General features: G+C 46.4%; 1 protein-coding gene across 2 annotated transcripts in view; it reads left to right on the forward strand.

The window, feature by feature from the left end:
• The window catches only part of LOC8036701 (HIV Tat-specific factor 1 homolog), a 43,094-nt gene extending 18,886 nt beyond the window's left edge, over positions 1 to 24,208 (forward strand). For both annotated transcript variants that reach the window (XM_029972060.4, XM_040498572.2), the window contains 3 exons: positions 511 to 607; positions 9,813 to 9,902; positions 20,178 to 24,208. In XM_029972060.4, coding sequence (XP_029827920.3) covers positions 511 to 607; positions 9,813 to 9,902; positions 20,178 to 20,522 — 532 coding nt within the window. In that variant the 3' untranslated portion in view covers positions 20,523 to 24,208. The remainder of the gene's footprint in view (positions 1 to 510; positions 608 to 9,812; positions 9,903 to 20,177) is intronic.
• Positions 24,209 to 24,977: the final 769 nt, after the last annotated feature.

The following is a 24,977-nucleotide window of genomic DNA, read 5'->3' on the forward strand; positions in this document are numbered from 1 at the left end:
CAGACTGCAGTCTGTGCAGTTGGTGTGCTGGCACTGTCTATTCAAGTTCGTTGTCGCTATCCTTGCTGGGATATCACACTGTTACAACGTCAATTTTCTCGGTGCATGTAGTAGAAACAATTAAAAGCCGCACCAGGAGGGTGTGGTACGTTTATTGAAAACGTCCCCAGTGCGCGCCGCTACATTTTACTGAAGACAGCGGGGCACACCCCAATACCCCGGTGCACACTGGCACAGTTGATTGAGGATGCTGTAACAAGCGGCACTAGCGTGTTTGGCTTGGGAACATGTAATAACGGATTTTTTGGGATAGTATCTCGCTATCTCTGCGATAAATATTTTCTGCAGGTACTAAATTTGCGAAATAAAAGGGGTGGAGATACTCGAGCGTACGACAAAACACTCTGTGAAGTAAGCTCTGGTCCACATGTGCGGTTTGCAAAATCTTCTGAAATTAAGTTGCTTACAGTTGTCTTTCTTCTTCGTCTTTAATTTTGCTTGTTTTTGCAGGCTGTTTGACTGGAGGCCCGAGAAATTGAGGGGCATGCGCGGCAAAAACGAAAGCACCGTGGTCCTCAAGAACATGTTTGAACCCAAGGAGTTTGAGGTGACTGCTCCCTTTCTTATGAGATTGTCTGTAACCACTACCTATGTTTTCTCACTCTGAAGTTGCCACCTTGAAACAGGCACCTGACACGGGCCGTCTTGCTACATTTAAACCTGTTTTGAAAATCGAAGGACAATCCTCCGCAGGTATTTCTTGGCCAAGAAGCATTGAATATCTTTCATCGTGGCATTGCAGTTCTGTTTTATTGAAACGGAAAATCTATTCGCCTCACATTTATTAACATTGAACAAGAGTAAAAGCTGATTGGAGCTTATTGTACTGGCTATAGTCTCTTTTAAGTTTTTCTTTTGCCTACCCAAAACTTTTATTGAGCACCTTATTTGTCTGGTTATTAGCAGCCATATATAAGGGGAGGGTATGGCGAATACAAACAGTCGGGAAGCTGCATTGCAGCGGTGATGCTAAGGACGTCATTGTAACTGCCACAGACCATCTCTGCTTGGGTGCGCGCTTCCACGCAAAGGAATGCACGGATGTCATGACCCGGCAGTGGTAGCACGGATTGCCTCGGGGAGTTCAGACGCCCGCTAACGTACAAGGCGGGGACGCGGGGGACAAAGACAAGAAACTTGGGCTGAACGAGGTAGTAATAAACATTTAGTAACAAAATACTAATTTGGTATAAATCAAAAAAGAAAATGCCACACAAAGGCTTAAACAAATGGGAGATAATAAGGCATATACAGTCAACTTTCGTTAGTTCGACCTCGGTAAGTTCGACTTTTCAATTAATTGGATCCTGTTCAAAAGTCCTGGCAAGCGCCCATACATTTCTATGGGAAGAAAAATTCGATAGTTCAAACTCGGGACGACTCCGCATTGGAAAATTAGTCCCGAGTGAATGCGCGCGGGTTCACATTGCACGGCACCACGGCAAAAAAAGCATCAACGTAAGGCGAAACATGGGCCCTTTGCTGCAAAGCCGAACGTGCGCAAATATGTGCCTGCGCCTCTACGCCATTGAATGACACGAGCCAGTGCAACCAGTCTGGCGTGGAGTAGCGCGGTGAACATAGCACGTGGTCGGGCGCGGGGACAGCGCACACTCTCAAAGCGCTTTTTTTGTAGCATCTTGTGGGGTCCATCTCGCGCGCCGAAAAGTGTGGGTTCTCTCTTTCTTTTTTTTTTTTTTCTTTTCGTAGTTTTTTTTTATTATTATTATTTATTTATTTTGAGTTGCGGATGTTTTGGTTGCGCGGCACCAAAGTCGGTTTGTAAATAGCATCCTCGATCATCCGCACCGGTGCGCACCGGGGCACTCAGGTGCGCCCCTTCATCTTCGATCACGTGCACCGGTGCGCACCGTACGTCCTCGATCAACGAAGCGCACCCTCCCGGTGCGGCTTTTCGTTGCCCCAACGCGCACCAAGAAAATCGGCGGTGCGCCGGGGGGCAGTCCCATCAGGCATTGCGGCCAGGAGCGGGAATCGAGAAGATGGCGGGAGTAGCAGACGCGCAGACTATCGAGATGGCGATCTTGCAAAAACGAACACGCCTCGCAGCTGCACTAGATGATTTCCTCGGGTCTTCTGACGGCGAGTCGACGAGCTTCTCACCATCGCCGCGATTACTGGCGATTGCTGCGGTGGCAAGGAGCGCCCAAAAAGAACGAACTTCGTGGAAAGCGGCGCGAAGCGTTTCGATGACAGCGAGGTACGGCTATTATCTGGTGTTTCGTTTTCTTGAATCAATAATGATGGCCAACATATACATGTGGAATTGTCACCCGCTCCGTGACCCCATCGACAATCACGTCCACGATGTTTATTTCTGTGGGACCGTCAAATCCGCGAGTAAAAAAATAGAAGAAATTGACAGCAGACGGGCACCGTGCGCTGACCTACGCAAGAAAAAACGAACAAAACGCGAAGTGACGCAAGGTGGAGCTCGCCGCGGTGCACCGGCGCGGCGCAGTTTGTCCTCGATGTTGCACCGACATCGCGCTGCACGACCGAGGAGCGCTGTGCACTGTGCTGGTTTCAGGGCGATTCCGGTGCGAGTTGATCGAAGATGCTAAAAGCTTTCTCAGCACGCCCAAAGCGCTCATAGCATCATGTGCGGTCCATCCTGCGCGTTGGAAAGCGCAAATTCTCTTTTCCTTTTTTTTGTTATTTTTCTTTGTCGCCGATGGTCTGGCTGCTTAGCGCCTAAGTGGGCTCGTAAAACTTACATTGTTTTTTTTTTTTGTTTTTTTTTTGTACTTGATTTTTTGAGGACGCGACATATAAGTTATGAATGCGAAAACATGAATATCGTCCTTCCGCTTCCTTAGTTTGTCTGCGGTGTACTGGCGTGGACGGCCATGTTTTGCTACCGCCGAGGTTGCAGCCGCCAAAGATATAGAGGCTTCAGGTGCCGCCATGTTCCTCGGCGCCGAGGGAAACAGAAGCGGCCACAGCCTCGATAACACGTGACACAAGAGCGGCAGCTGAGTGCAAGCCACAGGGCACACGTTACATGGAGCCAATTAGAATTTATCCATCGATTTGATGGTGCAGACTGCAGGCTTCGCTCCATGAAATGGGAATTTAGGTGCCGTTTAATGTGGCTTCAAAAGCTGAGATTGCCAGTTCGCTCCATGGGACAGTTAATGCTTTTACATTAATAAAATGATATAGACAGTACTACACAGTGGAGTAGTCCAGCACGACGGGGCTTGCAAAGGTGGAGCCGAAGTTTCCTGGACTTGCCTCGTTGTAGTGCAGTGTTCCAGGTGCGGCGAGAGGCTGATGATGGCACGTTGTTCTGGGGTAGTAAGGCAGTGAAAGAGCTCGTTTGGCTGGCGCACAGAGATTAGCCTCTTGGTGCCACGGTGCCCAAGGGGCGACGTTTGGAGTTGAAGGGCCTGGCAACTGCTGGCGACCAATTCTCCACGCCAACTCCATGCTGAATACAAAGTGGTGCACACAACCAGTCGAAAAACACAATAACCAAAATAAAACCTGCGTCTTCCCTCCGTACTGATGAAACAAACATCACACACACAGGCATCCCGGTGACGAAGCTGTCCATCCATGGAGGTAGGGAGCTTCTGGTGGCGACATGAAGCCACCAGAAGTGAAGCCAGAGGTGTGGAGGGACATGCCCTAACAATGACCAAAATGTCGCCTCCAGAAGCTCCCCACCTCCATGCGCGCATCGCTCCTAACCATGAAACAAGCAGCAGACAAAAGGCACTCTATCTAACAGCTGCAGACCATTCCCAAATTCAAAAACTTGTGTTTTGGTAACCCAATGCGGGCGGCCGGAGCTTCGGGCAGGAAAGCTCGTGGTTGGAAAGCCAGGGGGCCACAAAACTGTCAAAGTTGTGTCCCCTCCTAGTGGTAAGAAACAGACCCCGCAGTAACTACCTGCCAACTACTGCCTAAAAAACAGTCTGAGAGGTGCCTTGTCAAAGTGAAGTGACCATTGCCTGGCTCGTTCTTTAGAGAGTAGGCCAGTTTTTGTGACAATGGGGATGGCTGTGCCAGATCGCACCTTGCCATAGCGTCTGAAATGCTAAAACAGATACCTCAGAAAGTTAACTCTATTACAGATATGTTATGGAAACCACCAGGACATCATCCAAATATGCTTGCACGCTTGGGATGCCCTTCAGCATGGTCTCCATGGTACGCTCAAAAATAGCTGCCGCAGAGGACACCCCAAATGGCAGATGGTTGTAACAATACAGTCTTTGATGGTCATGGATGGCCATTAACGTCTTTGCCTCTTTGTCTAGGGGGTCGTAAGCATCACGAAGATCTAATATGTGCTCTACACGTCTCCTCGTTGAGAGCTGCGAAGAGGTCATCAATCACAGGTAGCGGATATTGCTCTGTAACGCATGTCGCGTTCACAGTTAGCTTGTAATTACCGTATTTGCACGATTCTAACGCGCCCCCGATTCTAACGCGCACGTCTCTTTGACTCCCGGATATTCGAAAAATAACTTGATGCCGATTCTAATGCGCAAGTAAGAAAAAGTCAAGGCTGAGCAACACATACCTGATAAGAAGTATTTATACAGCACAAAAAAGAATACAAATTGACAGACTAGTCGTCGTCAGAGTCCAACGAGAGGTCCTTGTCACTTTCCACGGACTACAAGTCGTCTTCGGTTCCGTCCAAGGCGTTGGAGATGCCGCACTTCTTAAACGAGTGGGCGACCATTGCCTGGGGAAGTGCCTTCCATGCGTCGAGCACCCACTTGGCGAGGTCGTTGAGCGCCGCTCTTTTGAGACGTCCTGCTGGCGTCAGAGCGTGCTCGCCGTCGATGAGCCACTTGTTGTAGGCAGCCCGGACGCGATCCTTTATTGGCTTGTTGAGGCACACGTCCAGGGGCTGGAGTTGAGATGTCATTCCGCCTGGAATGACAACGAGATCGGTGCGGCACACCGCGAGCTTGTCTTTCACACGCTGGGTGATGTGACACCTGAAAGAGTCAAACACTAGCATGGCCCGCACGGCTAGATCAGCTCCTGGCCTCTTCCTCCAGACGGAGTCAATCCAATCGACCATCAGGTCCGTGTCTATCCACCCTTTCGGGTGCACTCGGACGATCACATTCGCGGGGAATGCCACGTTTGCCGGCAAAGTCTTCCTTTTGAAGATCAAATATGGATTCAGCTTGTGTCCGTCGGCCGTGCAACAGAGCATCGCTGTCACCCTGTTTTTCTCGTTGCCGGAGGTCAGTATCCTCACTTGCGTAGCGCCTTTCGTCTCCACCGTGTAATTTGACGGCATGTCAAAAAACATGGGCGTTTGGTCTGCGTTGCCGATTTGCCCAGCGATGTAGTTGTTTGTGCGGCGGAGCATAATCACAAACCGCTGGAATGCCACCAGCGTCTCCTCATAAGCTTCTGGGAGCTTCTGGCAGATGCTGGTTTTTCGCCTCAACGAAAATCCCTTCCGCTTCATAAACTTTGTGATCCAGCTCCCGCTGGCTTAGAAGCTGGTCCGTGGGATCCTGAACCTCAGAGCCAGTTGAAGGGCTTTCACCTTGATGATGTCGGAAGATACGGGCAGCTGATTTGTGCGCAGTTCCTTGACGAAGTCAGAAAGTGCGCGCTCCAGTTCGGGGAAACGTCCTCGCTGAGGGCCATTAAAACCCTTCCTGGTGGCCTTGCACGCAAAAATGCAGTTTCTCTGTTTCCGCCACTCGCGAACACGCGTCTCGGGGACCCCCAAGACATGGGACGCCGCTCGATTTCCCTCTTTTTCGGCAAGCAGAATCACTTTTCGTTTGAACGAAGCCTCGTAGCGAAACCGCTTCTGCTTCTCCATTTTGAAGTTCGACAACGACAAAAGCAAAATGGCAAAGCAAGCGAAGGAAGAAAACATGTGATGACGTATGGATTGGATTGGATTTAGAATTTACACAATCCAGTGAAAGCCCAGCGATCCAGTGTCCATTACGATGCCGGTAGCCATCTGACGCCGAGTTTGTTTTTCCACTTTTTTTTTCGGTTTCGATTGTTACGCGCATGCAATTTAGAGGATAATTTTTTCGGATAAAAAGTGTGCGTTAGAATCGTGCAAATATGGTACCACAAATCCTGACTGACCCGTCCTTCTTTGCAACCGGCACGATTGGAATTGCCCGCTCTGAGTGTGCCACTGGAGACAGAACGCTGTTCTTCACTAGCCTGTCGAGCTTGTCAGAAACCTGGTCCCTCATTGCACACAAAAGGGATCTGGCCTTGAAGAACCTTGGAATCAAACCCTCCTTGACATACTGGTGAGCAGGTAGAACCTCGAACAGACCTAGCGTTGGCTCAAACACCTCTTCATACTCGGTCAAGATTTTCTGTGGACCCTCCTCTTTGCCTTGGCTTTTTTAGTTACACACACTGAGAACAGGAATTCCCAAGTTGTTTAGCACTTTGATCAGGTCTCGGCCAAACGAGCAAGGTCCTGGCCGGCAAAGTACAGTCATCGACGCTGTGACAGTCTTGTGGGCATAAGGAACAGGAAGTGTGAGCTTACCAGCAATAGGCAGTGGCCCCAAACAACAAGACAACTTCAGGGCTGACTTCTCGAGTCTTGGCCATCTCTGCCTGTGATTGTTGTAGACGTCCCAGGATATCACGCACACAGGTGATCCCGTGTTGATTTCCGTGATAGAACGGCTCTGCCCCAACAGAACTTGCACCAAACTGGACTGACGATCTTGTTCTCCTCGATCGGATTCTTTTTCAGGGACAGTAGCTGCTGTGAAAATGCTGTGTCGCCGTTCTCAGCAGAGTTCTCAGTTAGTGCGAACGTCCTCTGTTGTCGCTTGCCCTTGGAACGACACATTTTTGCTATGCGTCCTTTCTTTCCACACTGTAAACACTCGGCATTCTCAAACGTGCAGGCCATCTCCAAACGTTCCTTGCTGCCGCACCGTTCGCACGCTAGCGATGGTCCACATTTTTGCTTGCTGTACTGCCTTTGCGGTCCTGGTTGTTGCTTACCTGCCAACTTGTGCAATTCCGGCTCTTTTTTCATGTCTGAAGGCTTCATGAGCTTGACACCTTGTCTAGCGGCCTCCGCTGCTAGCACAATGTTCTCCATTTCCTGCAATGTCAACTTGGGCCTAGCAAGCAGTGCCTTCTGAACGTCAGTATTTCAAATTCCACGCACTATCTTGTCTCGTAGCATGCGGTCTAACATGTTGCCGAAGTTGCATTTTTTGCCGAAGTTTCACAATGAACTGGTGAGATGTCTCATCCTCGCTCTTAACCCTTCAAAAAAATTTGGAACTTTGTTTGGTTTCGGTGCATAAAATTCTTTGAGAATTTCAATCGCTTGAGCGTAGGTTAACTTTTTAACCTTCTTTGGTGCTCAACGTCCACTCAAGACGTCGACTGCTCTTGACCCCAGTGCCAAAACGAGAAGTGCTCTCTTCTTTACATCGTTCACAATGCCGTTTCCCTCGTAGTAGGACTTAGTGCAGATAATATACAAAGTACACTTATCTTTCGTGTAGTCAAACTGTGGTACTTGGCACGTCATCGCGGCAGACTCGGAGTTGCGTCCGTTGACTTAAGAAGCTGGTTGGGAACTCGTCGCCATTGCTGGACATTACTCAAGACGTTGCTGAAGCTTTTTAATCTACAGTATTTACTACAAGGTAAATTCATTGTTTTGACGAGACATCGGCAGATCATTGAGACCGCCGAGTTTGATCTGGCTCGCACGTCCGCTCATGAGACCCTTCTTTGTCGTCAGCACTGGTGCATTCCCATGCACATGGAAACGAGATGATGTCTGAGAGGCAGCATGGCATAACAGAAAATAGACAGTTTTCTATAGCCTTGAGCTTTATTAATTTTTATTTTTTCAGAAAAAGCTCACAGGGCAGAGTGGATGAAAAAAGAAAAGAAAAAGATGCAGCACGCCGTCTTAGATGATCGCAACTTTAACACACAAATTTACCGATAGGACATATCATGCCACACACCTTTTCTATGATTACAAAAAACAATCTAGTCTTAGCAGCGATATAGCACCGTAGAAATATTTCGTGATCACACAGGCTTTACGAGCGTTCAGAAATGCTAACACTAATCACTTTTCTTGGGTGATGAAAACGCGTCAAGATTTGCATCCTTCATACATGCCATTAAATACAGTACGTACCAGTAATACCTTGCAATTCCATGCATATACGTGGAATGCACAAAAATAAGAAATTTGGGCGATGTTTGAGAACACAAATGCTAAAAAAAGTACCACTGTAGTTGAAGTAAACAAGATGACAGCACGAGCGTTTCTGCTGTCTTGAGGGTGCTGCCACAACATCGCTGCACGAGCAGATGGATCTTTCCTTCTAGGACGTGCTGGGTTATCATCGCGACATATGACCAGAATTCACAGTCAAAGATAGCGCTCTACGCGGAACAATGAGCTTCCACCACGCCGACCACATCAATGTAACCACTGATGCCATGTTTTTCAGCAGATGCTGAAAAACATGCAGATAGCAGGAACTGCAACCGGCATTCAACGCGCGCGGCCGAGCACTCCTCGACTTGTGATCAGTCTGTCGGTGCAGTCGCTCCGTTCGTTCCCGAATGCAGTGAAGAAGTTTAGCCCGGCTCAACTTCTTGTGTTGCAAACGAGCACAAACGAAATGGTCGTTTGGCACTTTGTTGCCATGGCAACTCGTCGTTCGTAAGCGTAGTGGTCACCCTGAATGCAAATGTGTGAATGGGCCTTGAAGCTGAGAGAACCTGGCACCCTCGACATTGACCTTGACGTCGTCCTAGAGGTCATCCTTGAGGTCGTCCTAGATGTTGTCTTTGAGGTCGTTCTTAACGTCATCCTCTAGGACATTGTCCTAAACGTCGGAGAGAATATCGTCGGTGTGTAGGCATCGACGGTCTTAACCTGGGAGGGAACGCATTAGACGTTAAGGTCATACTGGGCGTGAACCTGAAGCAGCACATGGAAAACAACGTTATTGAGTGAAGAATGGACGTGCTGGTGTGATCAAGCAATCTGCGCCGTGCGTCCGCTAGAATGTGCTTGGTTCTAGTTGTTCTGTGTGGTATCAGTTGTGGGTTACGTGAGACCCGGTGTCTTCGTTGGCAGCTTGCTACGAGGTTCTTCAGTTGTCGTACCCAGACAGCGACCTGTTTGTCTTCAAGGTGTGCGCTACGGGCCTATGCAGTGTTCATGCATAGGCACATAGCAGACATGTAGCAATCACCGTGCGACACAAAACAGAAAAAAAAAGTCATCATCGTGCGGCACAACAAACAAGAAAAATTAAATTTCACATCATTGCGCAATGCAACATCACCCAAATTTCTAGTCAATCACGATGCAATATTATTGAACTGTCGCAACAACCGATGCTGTCCATTTGGATCACGTTGCATTATCGTGCATGCAATTCTTTTATTTACCCGGTGAAGTAAAGAAGAACAACCCAAATTTGGAACATCTCTTGCAAAGTTGACTGTCGCATGCCGCCCATCAAATTTTAAATTTAGGATAATTCGGTTTTTCAGTACGTCTTGAACTTGGTTGACCATTTTAATAACCATTTGGACAGAATTACATTACGATATTTGACACATGAACTTCCTAGGTGATATCGAAGAATTGCGTTGGTTTCTCAGTAGAAGAAAAAAAGCGGAGTTGTCCTTTGAAATGTATCTTTGTTTACTCGTGGAGTGCCCATGCTTACCTATGGGATATGTTCTGGGCCCAGGGTGACCCCACGCTGATCCTGGAGTACCAGAAGGACCTGCGGGAGGAGTGCGCCAAGTTTGGGGAGGTCAAGAAGGTGGTGGTCTACGATGTGAGTGCCCTCTTGCATCTTCTGCTTGCTGGGGCCTGGACAACTGCTGTCATGTTTAGAACCCAAGATTATAATATACTTGTTGAGCTAGTAGTTGATGCATGATCCTGAGGAAACTTGTAAGCACAAACAGAGAGGGACTCAAGGAAGTAAGTTTTGTCCACATCCCCTTTTTCATGTCCGTCTTTGTTTACGCGTACAAGTTCCCCAGATTATTTTTCCTTTTTACAGCAAAGCTGTTATGCTCTAGGATCTGGGAAAAAATGTGTCTGGATGTTGGCAGAAAACTCCCCATTGGTCGTGGCAAGTATGAATAAATAAAAATAAAAAGAGGGGGCAACCTGCATAAGTCTGCCTTCCTTGGCATTATCAGATGGTGGGGGCCTGATCCCTTGTTATCACCTCTAGGCATCGTCCTCGAGGCTGCCCTAGAAGTCATCCTTGAGGTTGTCCCAGGCATTGGACTCGAGGTCGTCCTTGAGGTTGTCCGAGAGGTTGCCCTAACCGTCCTCCTAGAAGTCTTCCTCGAGGTCGTCCTAGAAATTGTCCTTTCGGTCGTCCTCAAGGTTGTCCTAGAAGTCATCCTTGAGGTCGTCCTAGACGTTGTCTTCGATATCGTCCTCGAGGTCGTCCTAGAAGTCGCCCTTGAGGTCGGCTGAGAGGTCTTATTAGGCGTCGTTTTCGAGGTCATCCTAGACGTCCTAGAAGTCAACCTTGAAGTCACCCTTGAGGTTGTCCTAGACGTTGTCCTCTAGGCGTCGTCCTCGAGGTCGTCCTTGAGATTGTCCTAGACGTCCTCTAGGCATCGTCTTAGACGCCGTAAAAATAACAGCTCCGCTGGCTCTTCATGTGAAGTGGAAGGGCTCTACAATTTTTTTCTTTGGCAACAGACTCAGTGGCGTCACCTACTGGGTAAACCCGGCACACTTCCGGTTCGCATACCTTTCCCAATATTTACTCATCATTCTTTTATCATAAGAGCGAATTAAGTCTGACAGTGCTATAAATGGCCATTTCCAGAAGATAGCGTGTATATTTGATTTCGCAAATACTGCGAAACCCGCTGCCTAGCTCAGAGTTCAGATTCACGAAGAGCTCCTTAGGCTACGACAACTTATCTAAGAAGTTAGTAAGTTACGAGTATCATAAAAAGAGGAGAAATTGGTATATTCACTAACGTGTCCTAAGTGAGAAGAGGAAAGCAACGTTTTGTATAAAAAACTAGAACTTCCGATGTCTCGCAAGCTCCCAATCACCATAAGAGCAGGCTGTTACTATGGCGACAGCGTCTCCGGCAACACACAACCAATCGGAGGGCTCAGCGTAGTTTGGAGCGTTTAGATTTTGAATAACAAACACAGGCGGCCTTTCCGCCAACGCTTGTCTGGGGATCGTGTCTGTGCAGTGAAATGTTGACGCTACCCCGATTTATATGGGCTCGAATGCCGAGACCGGGATAACCGCCTTCATCGACTGCTACGAACCCTATCGCTACAAAGTCAACAGAACCGTCATCGTTGCTAAAAGAAGACAGCCCGCGCCGCTTTTTTGTGAAGAGGCGTAGATAAAAACTAACTGCTGCAGCATTTTTCGCGACCTTGGAGGTGCAGGAGTGAGCCGACATCCAAGAAGATACATTTGAACTATGGGAGTGTTAGCAAGAACCACGTTAATACCTGTTCACACTCAAAGCCAGTGGTGTATCCAGCGGAGGGCTTATGGAGCTTCAGCCCCCCCCCCCCTTCGAAAATCTAGCTAGCCCTATAATATGCACATGCATTTTGACCCCCCCCGCCACGCAACCAAGAAGCAAAAGTACAGACACCCTCCAATGGCATCGGTACTAACAGCGACATTAGACCACATGGAGAGAAGCTGCCCCTTCTGGAAATCATGCGCTCATAAAACCGCTGACTGTGCATCATCAATGAACAACAATAAATGCAGGCATGTACTGAAGGCAGGAGGCCATTGCTATTGTTGCACATGGAAAGCCCATAAAAAAATAGTGTAGGAGCACAAAGTGGCTGAAGTGCACACACTGCACAGTGAGAAAGACATGTCAGTGGTATGTGCAACCCAAAGTTCAGCACGTAGCAGAAAGCAAGGGTGAAAAAGAAAATTAGGAAGCCATAAAATATTGATTTTGGGAAGAGTGACCCACTCCAGTCGATGTTCAAAACCACGGACGAAAAAAAGAACACCCTACAATGTGTACTACTGCAGATGGCTCAATTCCCGGGCACAGGGTAAAAGACAGTGCTGTCTGATCAGGACTTTCATTAACGGCAGAAGCCGACATACTCTTATCTGTCTAAATATCTCAGGGAGACTTCATCTGAAAGAAATGGGCAAAGAGGACTTTGATCCCCTGTCATTGACACAGAATGTCCTGGCCTGCTTGACTTTTCTCTGCTTTTCATCTTATTGTTAATGAAGTCCAGGGAAGTCTCAGAGCGTACTGTGCTGTATTGCCCCTCGCAAGGTGGATCTCTGGTTGTACTCTAGGCCAGGGGTTTCCCTGGGAATTAAAATTAAGGGGGGGTGCTGTATTTCTAGGAGTCTGGGGGTGGAGAAGGGGAAGGGGTAGGCAGGCACAAGGAGGCAATTTCTTTTAATGCGAAAGCGTTAACTGTCCCGTGGAGCGAACTGACATCAACAGCTTTGAAACTGCGCCAAACGGCACCTTCCCCCGTCCAGATGTCGTCTGTAGCAGAAATCTGATGAATAGGCTCCCATTGGCTGGCGAGCGTCATCGAGGAACGAGGCTCCCATTGGCTCTCGTGTGGCATAATTCTAAGGGACGCCACCAGAAAAGCCCTCCCTATGGCGAGGTGCAACGGTACGGGCCTGGCCGCAAAGCCTGCCCGTACAGGCTTCGGAGAGGTTGTACGGCTGAGCTCAGTGCGGCGCGGCCACTTTCATGGGAGCGTGCGCTTGTTTGTCGGCCGGCGAAACGTGGCCGTCCACGCCACTACTTTGCAGACAAATTAAGGGAGCGGAAGAACGGCACTCATGCTTTCACTTTCATAACTCATAAATGCTTAGGTGTGCTCGGACGTTTTTTCTGATTACTTCACTCTTTTTCCACTGATTTCTTCCGTGTTGGGGTAGAGATGCATGCTTGGTGCCGGACAGTGTTTATGGAATTCTACATTAAACATCAGAGTTGAAACATTTAATGACGAATGTCTAAATTTAAAAAAAAAAAAACAAAAAACATAGGCCTAAATTTCAAAAAAAATTTTTTTGAAAACATTTGTTTTTTTATTTTTTAGGTTTTCGGCTTTAGAAACTAATTATACACTCTTACACTAAATTTGATAACCATACGCCAAATAGTTACGTTGATATAAAATATTTTCAACACATTGTGAGGCAGTAACAAAGTAAAGGAGTTCAATGTTTGAGTGCTTTTTTCTCAGTTCCACTTTTTGCTGCAAATTTCACACGAAGGAATCTTTTGTTCGAAGGTAAAAGTATTCTGATACCACAATCATGATGTTTCTGAACTGAAATTTACTGCGGAATCAAGCTACCTACTTTATTTTGTTTTAAGTTGAAGGAAAAAAAAACTACTGGTATGTTTTCCAAAATTTGCATAGCACAGATATGCATCTCATATTTTGAGGTAATCACTCTTCCTGAAATATTTACATTTGAGTTATAAAAACTAGACAGCCCGAAATCCCACATCCCCCACTTTATATTCTAGCAGTCAAAATGGTGCTTAATAACTTCATTTGCATATCATATATTTCTTAAAGAAGAGTGACACATGTTCTTATGCTGGTATGTAAAGTGGTTATAGAGAGCCTAAAGTTTGCACAGTACACCTACATCTGACGTTAAATCTCCCCTGCAAATTTCCTTCCGATCACTTGAGTAGTTCAGAAGTTAAATCTTTAGGCTGTGTCCCCCCTGAAGAAAGCATGAAGTAAGGCAAAAAGCAATGTCAGAAAATATCAGTCACGGTGTCAATACTGTGATACTGCAATGAATGTCAATATCAAAAATATATTGAAGAAGAATCTGCCAGCGCAGAAATGTTTCCACTATTTTGAAGAATCGTCAGCGAAAGTAAAAGCTTTCTCTTTCCGATGCGAACACATATCAGAACAGGTTGTCTCACTGTATAAAAAATGAGCCGTCAATATTAATAAACGAGAGTCACACTTTGTCTTCCGACGTAACAAAGACGACAATAGGAAATACAATCTCTGGTACCACATTGATCAAAAGTTCTAAACAAACTTTTTAGGTATTTCTTATTAATTACAAACATGGAATACAGTAGACTCCCTTTAAGACGAACACGAAGGGACTCTGAAAATTTGTTCGACTTATCAGATGTTTGCCTTAACATTAGTGCCCTAATTATCACGCTGGGCATGTCTAAATTGCTGTTGGCCAATAAACACAGAATGAAAAGGCCTGCAATGGAGAGATACTTAAAAAGAGACATTTATTTGGTTTACCATGCCAACAGAAGAAAAGCAATAATGTTTCACACACAACTGGTGGGGGAACCGATCCATTCGGCGATTTTTGACTCTTTCCTCTTTTGTGCAAATCGGTGTCTAGCGATGAAAGATGACATGTGGCCCATGTTCCTGAGAAAACATGGGCCAGATGTCGTAATTGAACCTTAACCACTGTTATCACGTCCATCAGACTCCTTGTCCGACGCCTCCTCCCAAAGGCAGTAAGTAGTCTTCAGTGCCGTCGAGCGCATTTGAAATTCTGCTCTTTTTGAAAGAGCGAGCGACAAGCATGCGCCGACACAGTGAAAACCTGGCGCGGCGCACGAAGCGAGTAACCCAATGTCGGCTCGCCAAAGTTCTCATGCAGCAGCTCAATGTTTACGGCGAGGTGCCATTCACGTTGCTCTTTTACAAAGTCGCCGAGACTTGCCTTGACGTTGGCGAACACGCCATTTTTTGGGCTCCTAAAGCTTCTTCTTGTTTCATTGCACGCGAACAGAGCTTGCTTTTGTTGTCTTCATCCGCGAATGCTGCCTCATCGAAGCTGAAAATTTGAGAAAAAAAAAACCTTGTATTATATGGGGGTTTTTACAGTACATCTGACATACACCTCGGCCAGCGCAATGCGCGGCGTCGCCGTCGGTGCAATGCCATTGCGAAGGGGACCTATGGAAGTTCGAGTTAACCAAAATGCCCGCTAAGCGGTTCGTGTTAAACAATTTTTTTTTTTGCATTGCGTCTATGGGAAACCAACCAAACGTTCCTACATTGTTCGGCATATCCAAGAATTCCGCTTAAAGGCCGACGACCAGTTCGCGCTTTCCACTTTTCCCTTGCTTCCTCCTCTCCACCTTCTACCCTGTCCACTGTTGCCTGTTTCCTCCTCCCCCATGGTGAGAAGGATCTTCTGCCTTGCAGATTCTCGAGTCTGGTCGTCGGCCTTTAAAGGTCGACGTACAACCCCGGTGTTCTGCAGGGAAGATAATCCTGTTAGCGCTCCCCTCTCCTAATCTGCGGGGGGAGTCAAGTTGGGACAAGCTTAAAAGTGGAGAGGATATAGGAAAGGAGGGGGAGGGCAAAAGTGGACAGCGCGAAGTGTACGTCGGGCCTTTAAGCGAGTTCGCCTTAACGGGAGTCTACTCTATACTTATAATTGAACTTTTTTGAACTTCAGAGCAAACTTTTTTTAAGGTAATATGCCAGAAAATATTTTAACTTACATACGAAGAAAGTGAGACTGGGAAAAATATAAAGCAGTAACGAGCAAGTATGCACCTTAATGCTGGGAATAAAGTGAAACTAGACGAAAAGAACCATGTTCCACTGCACTGGTACATGTACGCACACACGCTCCTATGCAGTTGATCACAACAGACCAATACAAAAAATAAACATGCACCAGAAATTCCCAACCATATATGCTCACCACTGTTCCGGCGCGCGGAAGATGCACATCAGTGCTCTCCACTTTGCGATTAAACCCAGACGAGGCACGCGAACCAGGACTCTCGCTACGAGACTCTACTTTGTTTCAGACTACAAGTCCGACCGCAGCCGGTGCTACAATCCATTTGAGCCATTCTAGAAGTGCCAAAGGTGTATCCCCACATAGCTCATCATCTTTTTATGTTTGCCATTGTTGTCATAGAAAAGATCATGGCACATTCACTGCGTGATTGGTTCAGCCGGCGATAGCAAAAGGGCAACGAGCGCCGTGACGATGCCAGCAGTTGTACTGCCCTTGCTCTCATCAACAGCAAGGCAAGCCCATTGAGGCTGGTTAACTCATCGCTGTGTAAGCTGATACAATTACCTATTTAAAAGAAAGGCTAATTAAAGAGTCGGTTCTTTTTTCTGCTTTTCTCTTGCGCACCTTTTCCTAGTGCATGCACGGGAGTTTTTTTATAGCTGTACCAATGAGGTACGAGAGATTGTGCGAACCTCTCCTCTGTTCTCCTTTGTGTCAATGGGAGGAGGAGCCAGGAGCTAAGCAGCACGGAGGAGAAGCAACGAAACTGTTCGTGCTCTGAAGTCACAGTGACGTTGGCTCCATATAGGAACCACATTTGAGCCAGCACGCTCAGGAGGTATACTCACCTCTTCCCTAGGGGGTGGTTAGGGAAATTACTGCCCTAGGCTCCAATCGGCTGGCCCGGCTTCCTGCAGAACTGTAAAGAGCATTGTTTCATGGGTATCCGAGCTAAGTCCCAAAGACTCGAGGCTTCTGGCGCCTGGCTATATTTTGTAATACAATGTTCTGAGGAAGTTGGCGTTTTTGGAGTCATGCACCTGCTGCATCGCTAGCAATCGAGACAAGTGGCTTTCGGCAGCTAGCTCCTTTCGACCGAGTCTTTCTTTTGGTAGGCTGATGGCACTTCGCAGTTCTCTGTGGTCGCTGTGAGCCCCTCAATTGTCGCTGCTACTCTTTTGGTCAGGTAGCCTTCATAGCACTTATATTTGTCGATTTGAGACTGTTTTTGGCTCTCGTGGGTGGTACAGTCGAATTGCCTTCCTTGCCATTCTCGTATGTCTCCTTGCCATTCTCGTACGTCTCCTTGCCATTCTCGTACATCTCCTTGCCATTCTCGTATGTCTCCTTGAATTTTCGTTATTTCAGGGTTAAAAGTGTTCCATATTTGCTGTTGTTCCCTTGATCAGTGATGGTTTTGATGACCATATCCTGAATAGATGATGATTCGGCGGCACTTCATTCAGATTCTGCCAGCTCGGTTGGCGGTTGTGTTTCCGTCACACTGATTCTTTTAAGTTAAGCCTCCGCTCTTGTCATCTGTTCTTCTAACAATTCACAGTCAATGATGGCCTCTATCTTGCAATTTAGTTTCTTTAACATTACCCTTTGATTAGCAGAAATTCAATCTTTTTTTGATCCTAACCAAGATCAGTTGTGTCTGTAACTAGCAGAGCATCAGTTTTGTTCAGGAGCTCGTACTGATGCTCGTACCACAGCCCTTCTCTGTTTGCCAACACAAGCTTGAGTTGGGGATCACATTTCTTGGTTTGTAGATTTCGTCCACGTTCACCCGGGGTTTTGGCACCAGGGTGCTTGTTGTTTAATGACAATGGCATGTTTAGCCCAGTGTGGCCGTATGTGCTCTCAAAGGGAACAGAGTAGCGCATTCCTCTGATACACAAACTTTCTCAACAGTGCGAGCGCCGTAATTTTGCGAGTCAATGACGCTAGTCACACAATATTTTTCTTTCTCGCGGTCCTCTAATAACATTCAGAATCTGGGTACGTTGCAGCGGGAAAATGCATGGAGATAGGTTCTGTCTTGAAAAAACGGACAGTTCAGAAGCATATTCCGACCTCATGCTTTAAACTTTTTTCTCGGGAAGTTTGTAGAGCTAACATTTCATAGAAAGTTGTACACAGATCGGACATCCCTGAAAAAATTGTGGGAGGAAACTGGCATCTGTGGCAGACAGTGTACTGCTTCGTGAGGAAGGCACATATTGAATTGGGTGCTACTGGATCACGTAAGCAAACTTTGCACACAATTCTCAGGTGATCTTGAACGAGACGAGATGTGACGGCATTCACTGCTCGCCTTGTCGTCTGCACGAACGCCGTTTCTCAGGTCATTTTTAACTCAAAATGAGACTTCTCAGCTTACACAAAACTTGAAAACTAATGAAAGTGTTTTTATGAAGCATCTATATTATATGCTAAAAATAGTTTTTATTCTATAAATTGCCCAGTCAGTATGAAAATTGTGATTTTCACTTATTGTTCCCTGCGTTCCCAAGCAAAGTTGAACCGAGTTGGAGCACTGGGGTATTTTGCAGCTATTCAACAAGGGATGACCAGTGACAAATAAAAGAGGACTCGAATTATTGAGAGTCGACTGCTTGGCATACATTTCACATCATCAAGCTTCTCATAATTCTTTGGGTACAAGTTCTACTACCCATTGGTGAACCTGTACCCAAGTATGTCATCACCCTTTCAGCATTGCCAGCAGTTACTTTTAATGTGAAAATGTAGTGACAACCAGAATTGAAAATAAGGGAACAGAAATTATTTTGAACTAGTATTTGGGCCATTATACTTGGGTCAACTTTCTGTGGCAATGGAGCCAAAGCTACAGAGCCGAAGCAAGCCGTTTAACTGCGCAGCTCCAAATAGGGTGGTTCAACCAAAATAATTTGCTGGCTGTAACTTAATCAGGCAGGAAGTTGGGCAAGTTGTTTTATCATCTTTCAAGGTAAACCAGTGCAAAAAACAAACAAAAACAAAACAAGACACAAGAAACAAGGAAGGAACAGACACAGCACTGACTTTCAATTTAAGGTTTATTCTAGCAAAGTAGAAAAAAAATAACAGGAAGGAGTGTAAAGAGAAAATAAGACACAGCATAACCCACAAAAATATTTCGACCATGCCATATCACCTTCATGCAAATCTGCTACATTTCTTGATAAAGCATCCTTAATCACTCTCCACCAATGCTGATGGTGTTGTAACCTATTAGTCATCCCCACTCAATAAAATAGGTAAAAAAATGCTTCATCCATCTTTCTTGCTGTCTTGTATATTGTTCCGTGCCAAGATCTTTATATTAGTGAATGAAGGTTCGTAGCCGCACCTACTGCACGCCACCGCAGACCATCTTGCGGTGCACTGCAGTGTGTGCAGATATGCCAAATTTGTAGCATTTTTTTTTAGCTTCCTTGGGTTTTCTTGGTTTAAGTTTGCCGCAGGTTTCCTAGTTCCCTGCAAAATTAACATGCTGTCTTTTTTATGTGGTGTGCATTTTTGGTAGTCAGTATGGTGTATATATTGTTGGTAACTTCTGTGAGCTCCTGTCTTTTTTTGCCCCATAGGATTTTTGTGAAGTTTGGCAACCAAAAGTTGTCAAAACGAACCAAGCGAGTGGTGTACAGTATGCATGCGCAAGTGAGACGGAGGGAACCAAGACTTTTCATTGTTTCTGTATACTGGTTGGTTAGCCAGCTCACCGGCGTAAGCAAGCAGGGGTCACTGCAGAACCCAGGATTCCTGGGTTCTGCAGTGCAAGCTTTCGCTATATATGTTCCGAGCTGTGGTGCACCACCGATCCCCCTAGGGTCAGCAATAACTGAACATGATCCATATAGGATTTGACTTGGTGCCATAGCATGTGGGCTCCTATTTCGGTGTATTGCACCCATGCTATGATTTTTCAGCACCAGATTACACGTGTGAATAACCTCGAAACTGCAGTGCCAATGAAATTCACAGCATTTCTTAAATCAACGCCACATATCTGCGTCGATTGCAAGACGAATGGGATTCGACAAGGTGGACCACGGTGTAACTTACCTAGGAAGTCGGTTCGAGTTCTTTTGGTCAAAGCGTTGGCTCGTGTGTGCCGAAACGGCTGAAACACAGGGAAAGAGACGCGGATATGTCCGCATGATCAGTGATTGTGGTTCAACACCCCAACTGCGATACTCGTACAAAGAGACAAACTCTGTAACAAATGCGTGTCTGTCACGCCAAAACCCAAACTGTAACCGAAACAGTCAGGAACTACTTGGCGCAATAATACAGAGCCGTTAGCACTGCCCCCCTAGCTTTCTCATCATTGCCAGAGAAAGTTGGCCCCGAGTGTAGTTCAGCTAGGTATATTGGTGCGCTGAACCAATTTTGAGACAAAAAAGCAACCATGAAGAAACTGCAAAAACTTTCCTTTAAAGGCCCTTTCAAAATTTTCCTGACTGTCTCCTACATTGTGACTGCATTTAAGTCATTTTTTGAATGCTCTTGCCTCTCTGCTCTGTTTTGCAGCGCAACCCTGATGGAGTGGCCACAGTGACGTTCAAGGAGCCCGAAGAAGCAGACGCCTGCATCGAGCTCATGAACGGGCGCTGGTTCGCCCAGCGGCAGCTCTCCGCTGAGACATGGGACGGCAAGACGCGCTACAAGATCATCGAGACGGAAGAGGAGCTGGAAGAGCGCCTCAAGAAGTGGGATGAGTACCTTGACGGAGAGGACGAGGGGGACGACCAGGCGAAGACCTCCCATCCGGCAGACGCAGAGACGTCTGCAAAGAGGAGTGGCGATGGGGTTGACGACGCAATGAGCTCTAACCCAGAGAAGAGGCTCAAGACAGAAGAAGCGGGAGTCGACTAGGGCGAGCGAGTTGTTCGGCTCGTGGTCAGAGATGGGCAGGTGGCAGTTTGAATCTAGTAATGCTTACTCATTCCTCTGCAAGCCTGTAGGAGACGATTGGATCAGGCTTGCGAAAGCCGAGTGAACGCTTTGAATGATTATAGGCAGCAGCAGCAGTGCAAAGAAGACCAGGACAACAAATCAGACATACAAAAAGACAAACAAGGGTGCTGACTTATGCCCTCGCTCCACTGGAACGACAAACAGAAACCACTGACACCGACGAGCCTCGTGCGCATGCAGCATGCGTGCGAAGGTACCTTTGGCAGGCTCACAATCATTCGTGCTTACTTAACGAGCACCAAGAGACTGCGAGCGTGCCAATGGTACCTTCGCATGCATATTGCAAAAGGAACGAGGCTCGTCGGTTGCTTCTGCTTGTCGCTCTAGTGGGACTCGAGCATTACAACTCATCTACGTTTGTTTTCTGTGTATGCCTCCTACTGGTCTTGTTTGTGCCGTTGCTGCCTCTAATGAATCACCAGCTTGCCTAAGCTTCCATCTTGAAGAGCTTCGAAGGATTTTGTGCTGCTAGATTCAGACCACCGTTTGCTCACCTCTACCTGTGGCCCTGTCATTGTTTTACTGTTACTCTCTCAGAAATGAGGGGGCAGAAGCAGCGTCGTGCCTCTGCAGCAGTGAGTTTGATGCAACGGTTGCTAGGGGCAGCCTGCCGAGTTTTATTGCCGTCTGTTTATCGGTTTTACGAGTTTCATTCCTTCCGAACGAGTTATGTCGGTGGTTTTTAGTAGCATCTTTGTTTTGAGCAGCGATAGGGAAATCAGGATTGACACAAATGATGGGTTTGGGAACAGCCTGGGAGCACCAAATTATTCGGGTATAGTTACTGACAAAGTGAGGACGGCAGGAAGGAGCTTCAGTTGTCCCGCCTTCAGCGTGAGCTTCTTGACTTTGACAATGCTTCAACGTCTCATGCAGCTCGAGTGGCGCGCGCACGGCCGAGGCACGGTGGAAGCCATGGAGCGTGTGCTGGAGGCCGACCGTTTAAAAGATGTGCCCTGTCGTCATTCTGTTTGTGACTAGCGTATATCCGATAGGGTATTTCAGTTTGGCTCAGTAGGTCGGCGATACAAACAACTTAATTTCATTTACTGCTTCTTTGCTCTAATATGGACAAACTCCTAGTTTGAATATACCTGTGCAGTCAGAAGATTTGTTCTATCGGTCATCCTGTATGACACTACAGTCTGGAGCTATGGCCGTGTAGGGCATCACCACGTGCATGATGACCGTGATAAGCTGGAATATGTATCTGGGAAGTAAAAAAAATATTGTCAGGAAAAGGATCGATCAATGCCCAATTGTTTTCAATGTCTCGGAAAACAAATGCACTCCTTGCTTAGTGGCTTTTACACTCAAGATCTTCCCGTACTGTTGAGATAGATGGCAGCAATTAAATTGTAACGAGACTAACTGACCCATTTCATGTTCCTATTTAGTCTGAAAATTTCTCCATCACTTTTGCTCACTAGTGTGAAGCTTCCCCCGGCTGAACATGGGACATTGTCATGTGATGAGAAACCCAGCTAGACATCAATAGAGTAGATCTGAAATTTGAGGTATGTCATTGTAGGTCCCAGAATGGTAGAAAGAACATCATTTTCAAGGTCTATTGGAAATATATATGCATCATTAAGCTAACTTGTTTTGCCCTTTTTTTCAGTACGTTAATGGTAAAGATAGATTTAAACATCAAACGTACATTGTAGGCATGGCACCTTTCTCTCAAGGTTTATGGTTGCCAGCTGTTGGATGTGGTAAGAGTGGCACAAAAAGGAAAGCATTAAATTATCTTCAGACACTGCAGACCATTCGTTGCTGCTGTTCTGGCAGCAGTGCATTTAGTATAGGTTTTATGTGTGATGGTTTGTTCTCACATATTCTGGCTTCCTGCGTGGCTCTTCCTCTAGGACAGTGGTTCTCAACCATCGATGTTTCGTGGACCCCTTGTGAATCGGCAGAGATGATGGAAGACCCTGGAGGGGAAAGTTAAAGGTTAAATATAATAATGATTTAATAAATGAATAAAACTAAGGGCTAGTGTGAAGTAGACCTCTCTTATTGGCATACACAGGAGAAAACTTGCCAGAAAACTGAAACATTTCTTCTCGATTTGAAAAAAGACAACTTTTATTGCCGGGCTATACTGATGAGGTAGGGCTTCGCAGTCCCCTACAATGCTTTCGCGGGCCCCAAAGAGTCTGCGGACCCTTATTTGAGAACCACTGCTCTAGGAGGCAATAGCTAGCACTCCCGTGTCAAATGTGAGGTTTTGTGTGGCAAGCAAGGGGAAGTCGCTTTCAGCTGTCTAGTTTACATGTCCGTTTCATACATCACGTACTGTGCTAGAGAACAGTCGGGGAAGTAAGGTCGGGTTCTAAACCTTGTGCATGTGTGTGAGCATATCCGTAAGCTGATCACCATAAGTAATACCTGCGTACCTTACTACAATAGCAGTGTAGCCACCAGCTTGGTTTGATAGGTAGCCTACAGATTTCACAGCAACCCTGTCCCAACTACAGTGGTAGTACCAGGAGGGCAATGCACACCATTTAGGGTGCATGACAGCATTGCTTTTTGCTTGGCAGTATACGCCGTTTTACCTCCAGTTCAAACACTGCTAACGCTACGAGCTGATGGGACCAATCAGCCAGCGTCAAAAGGCCACCATCATGGTGTTCCTCATGTTTATGAAAGTGTTCTATCATCGCTGAACCAATCACAAAACAAAGAAGGCCCAGTGACTTGTGCCTTTAATGCTGCTTGATTGATCCCATTAGCTCGTAGCGTCGGCTGCGCCTGGACTTAAGCAATAACGAAGTATAGGACTACCTAGTTGGGCTTCGTAACTATGGGATCTGGGCTGCAGCATTTGGCAAGCCAAAACCAGTTGAGTATTTTTGATAATTACTGCAGTCTTTTACCAGAAAGAGTGGGTGACCGTGCCATCTTTGGAAAGTACTAGAAAGCAACTATGCTGCTGATATTGCAATTTGATTACGCCTAACTTTTGATGAGAAATTCGGATGAAGCGTGTTTCCTTTGTTTCTGAGAGAGTGACACTTGTATATAGCATTGTGAATGCCTACCTTGGGGGGAAAAGAAAATCGTATCACTGCAGAAATAGCTTTGGCACATTCTGTTATCTGCTTCACCTTACGTTTTGTTATCATTTTTTTTTTGCTTGTTTCTGATCTTGGGAAAATGTCAATTCATTACCTTGTCAGATATGGAAGATGCTAGACGCTGGAGTACCCCTTTTTTATTTTTACATCTGGATAATTTGTGTGTTGTCATGCCGCTCAGTTTTTGTGTGTACGTTAAATTGGGGCCTGATTTGGCACATTTTGACGATTCATGGTTCAAAGCCAGTTTTTGAAAGGTAAATTGGAAGTCCAGAAAACAACCTAGGATGAATCGCCACTTTTGAATATTTAATTAGTAGTGCGGATCTTGTAAACACATGAAAAATATTTCGAATGTTTGTAGGGCTGAGGTACTTTCGAAAAGGGGTGTTTCGTTTTAGAAGCACTAAAAGTTGTTCCATATTGTATTACCCATCCTTGTTACGTTTGCCCTGAAATGTGCAGAGGCGATGTGATTTCCAATAAAAAAAATCCTGATAATTTGTGACCAGTTGCTGCTAGTGCATAGACCGACACAGCTGTGCGCAGAGATTCCCAGACGAAAGCTCACCCATTTCTTCATAGACCGGACAAAACCTCTCCTGGAGAAAATTTCATGTTTGTCTTAAGTGCGCGGACTACTTAGGTGCATGCGTGCGACACTAAATTGCAACGATACATTAAATCTGACAGGCGCATGGTTTGTTGATTAGAGTAGAAACAAGTTTATCGATTGGTTAGAAGCGAATGCATTCCCCTGCTAGCTCCAGCAGTCTTGGTAGATCTCGGCGCACCTGGAACTCCTCACAAATATTTTTCAGACGATTCTGCAGCCGCCGAGTGGTTTTTCGCACCCGCTTCACTGGGGGCTCACCCCTTCGGGCTTGTGATAATGTCGTGGCAACAAGCGCCTGATTTTGCTGTAGGCATTCAATCAGCCTCCACACGCTTGGATGGGCGTGGCCGACAAGCTTCTGGAACCCGGTTAGGGTGACCACCTTCCTGCTAGCGAAATGCGGGACGCGCAAAGGGGGGGGGGGGGGGGGGGGGGGGGAGGGGGGGGGGAGGAGGAGGGGAGGGGAGGGTGGATAGAGGAAATTTATTAACAACGCACCACGAACCCAGGCTCTGTTAACACATTTAATATCCTGTGCTGTTTATACACCTGCTAATCGTATTTCGGGAATTAAGCTCAATTAAATTTCACTCCCAGTGATATATCTTTTATGCCAAATGTGTTATTAATGTGTCGAAGTTGAAAATAACTCAA

This window comes from Ixodes scapularis, unplaced genomic scaffold (genome assembly GCF_016920785.2).
Source record: "Ixodes scapularis isolate PalLabHiFi unplaced genomic scaffold, ASM1692078v2 ptg004327l_1__unscaffolded, whole genome shotgun sequence".
NCBI classification, from domain to species: Eukaryota; Metazoa; Arthropoda; class Arachnida; order Ixodida; family Ixodidae; genus Ixodes; species Ixodes scapularis.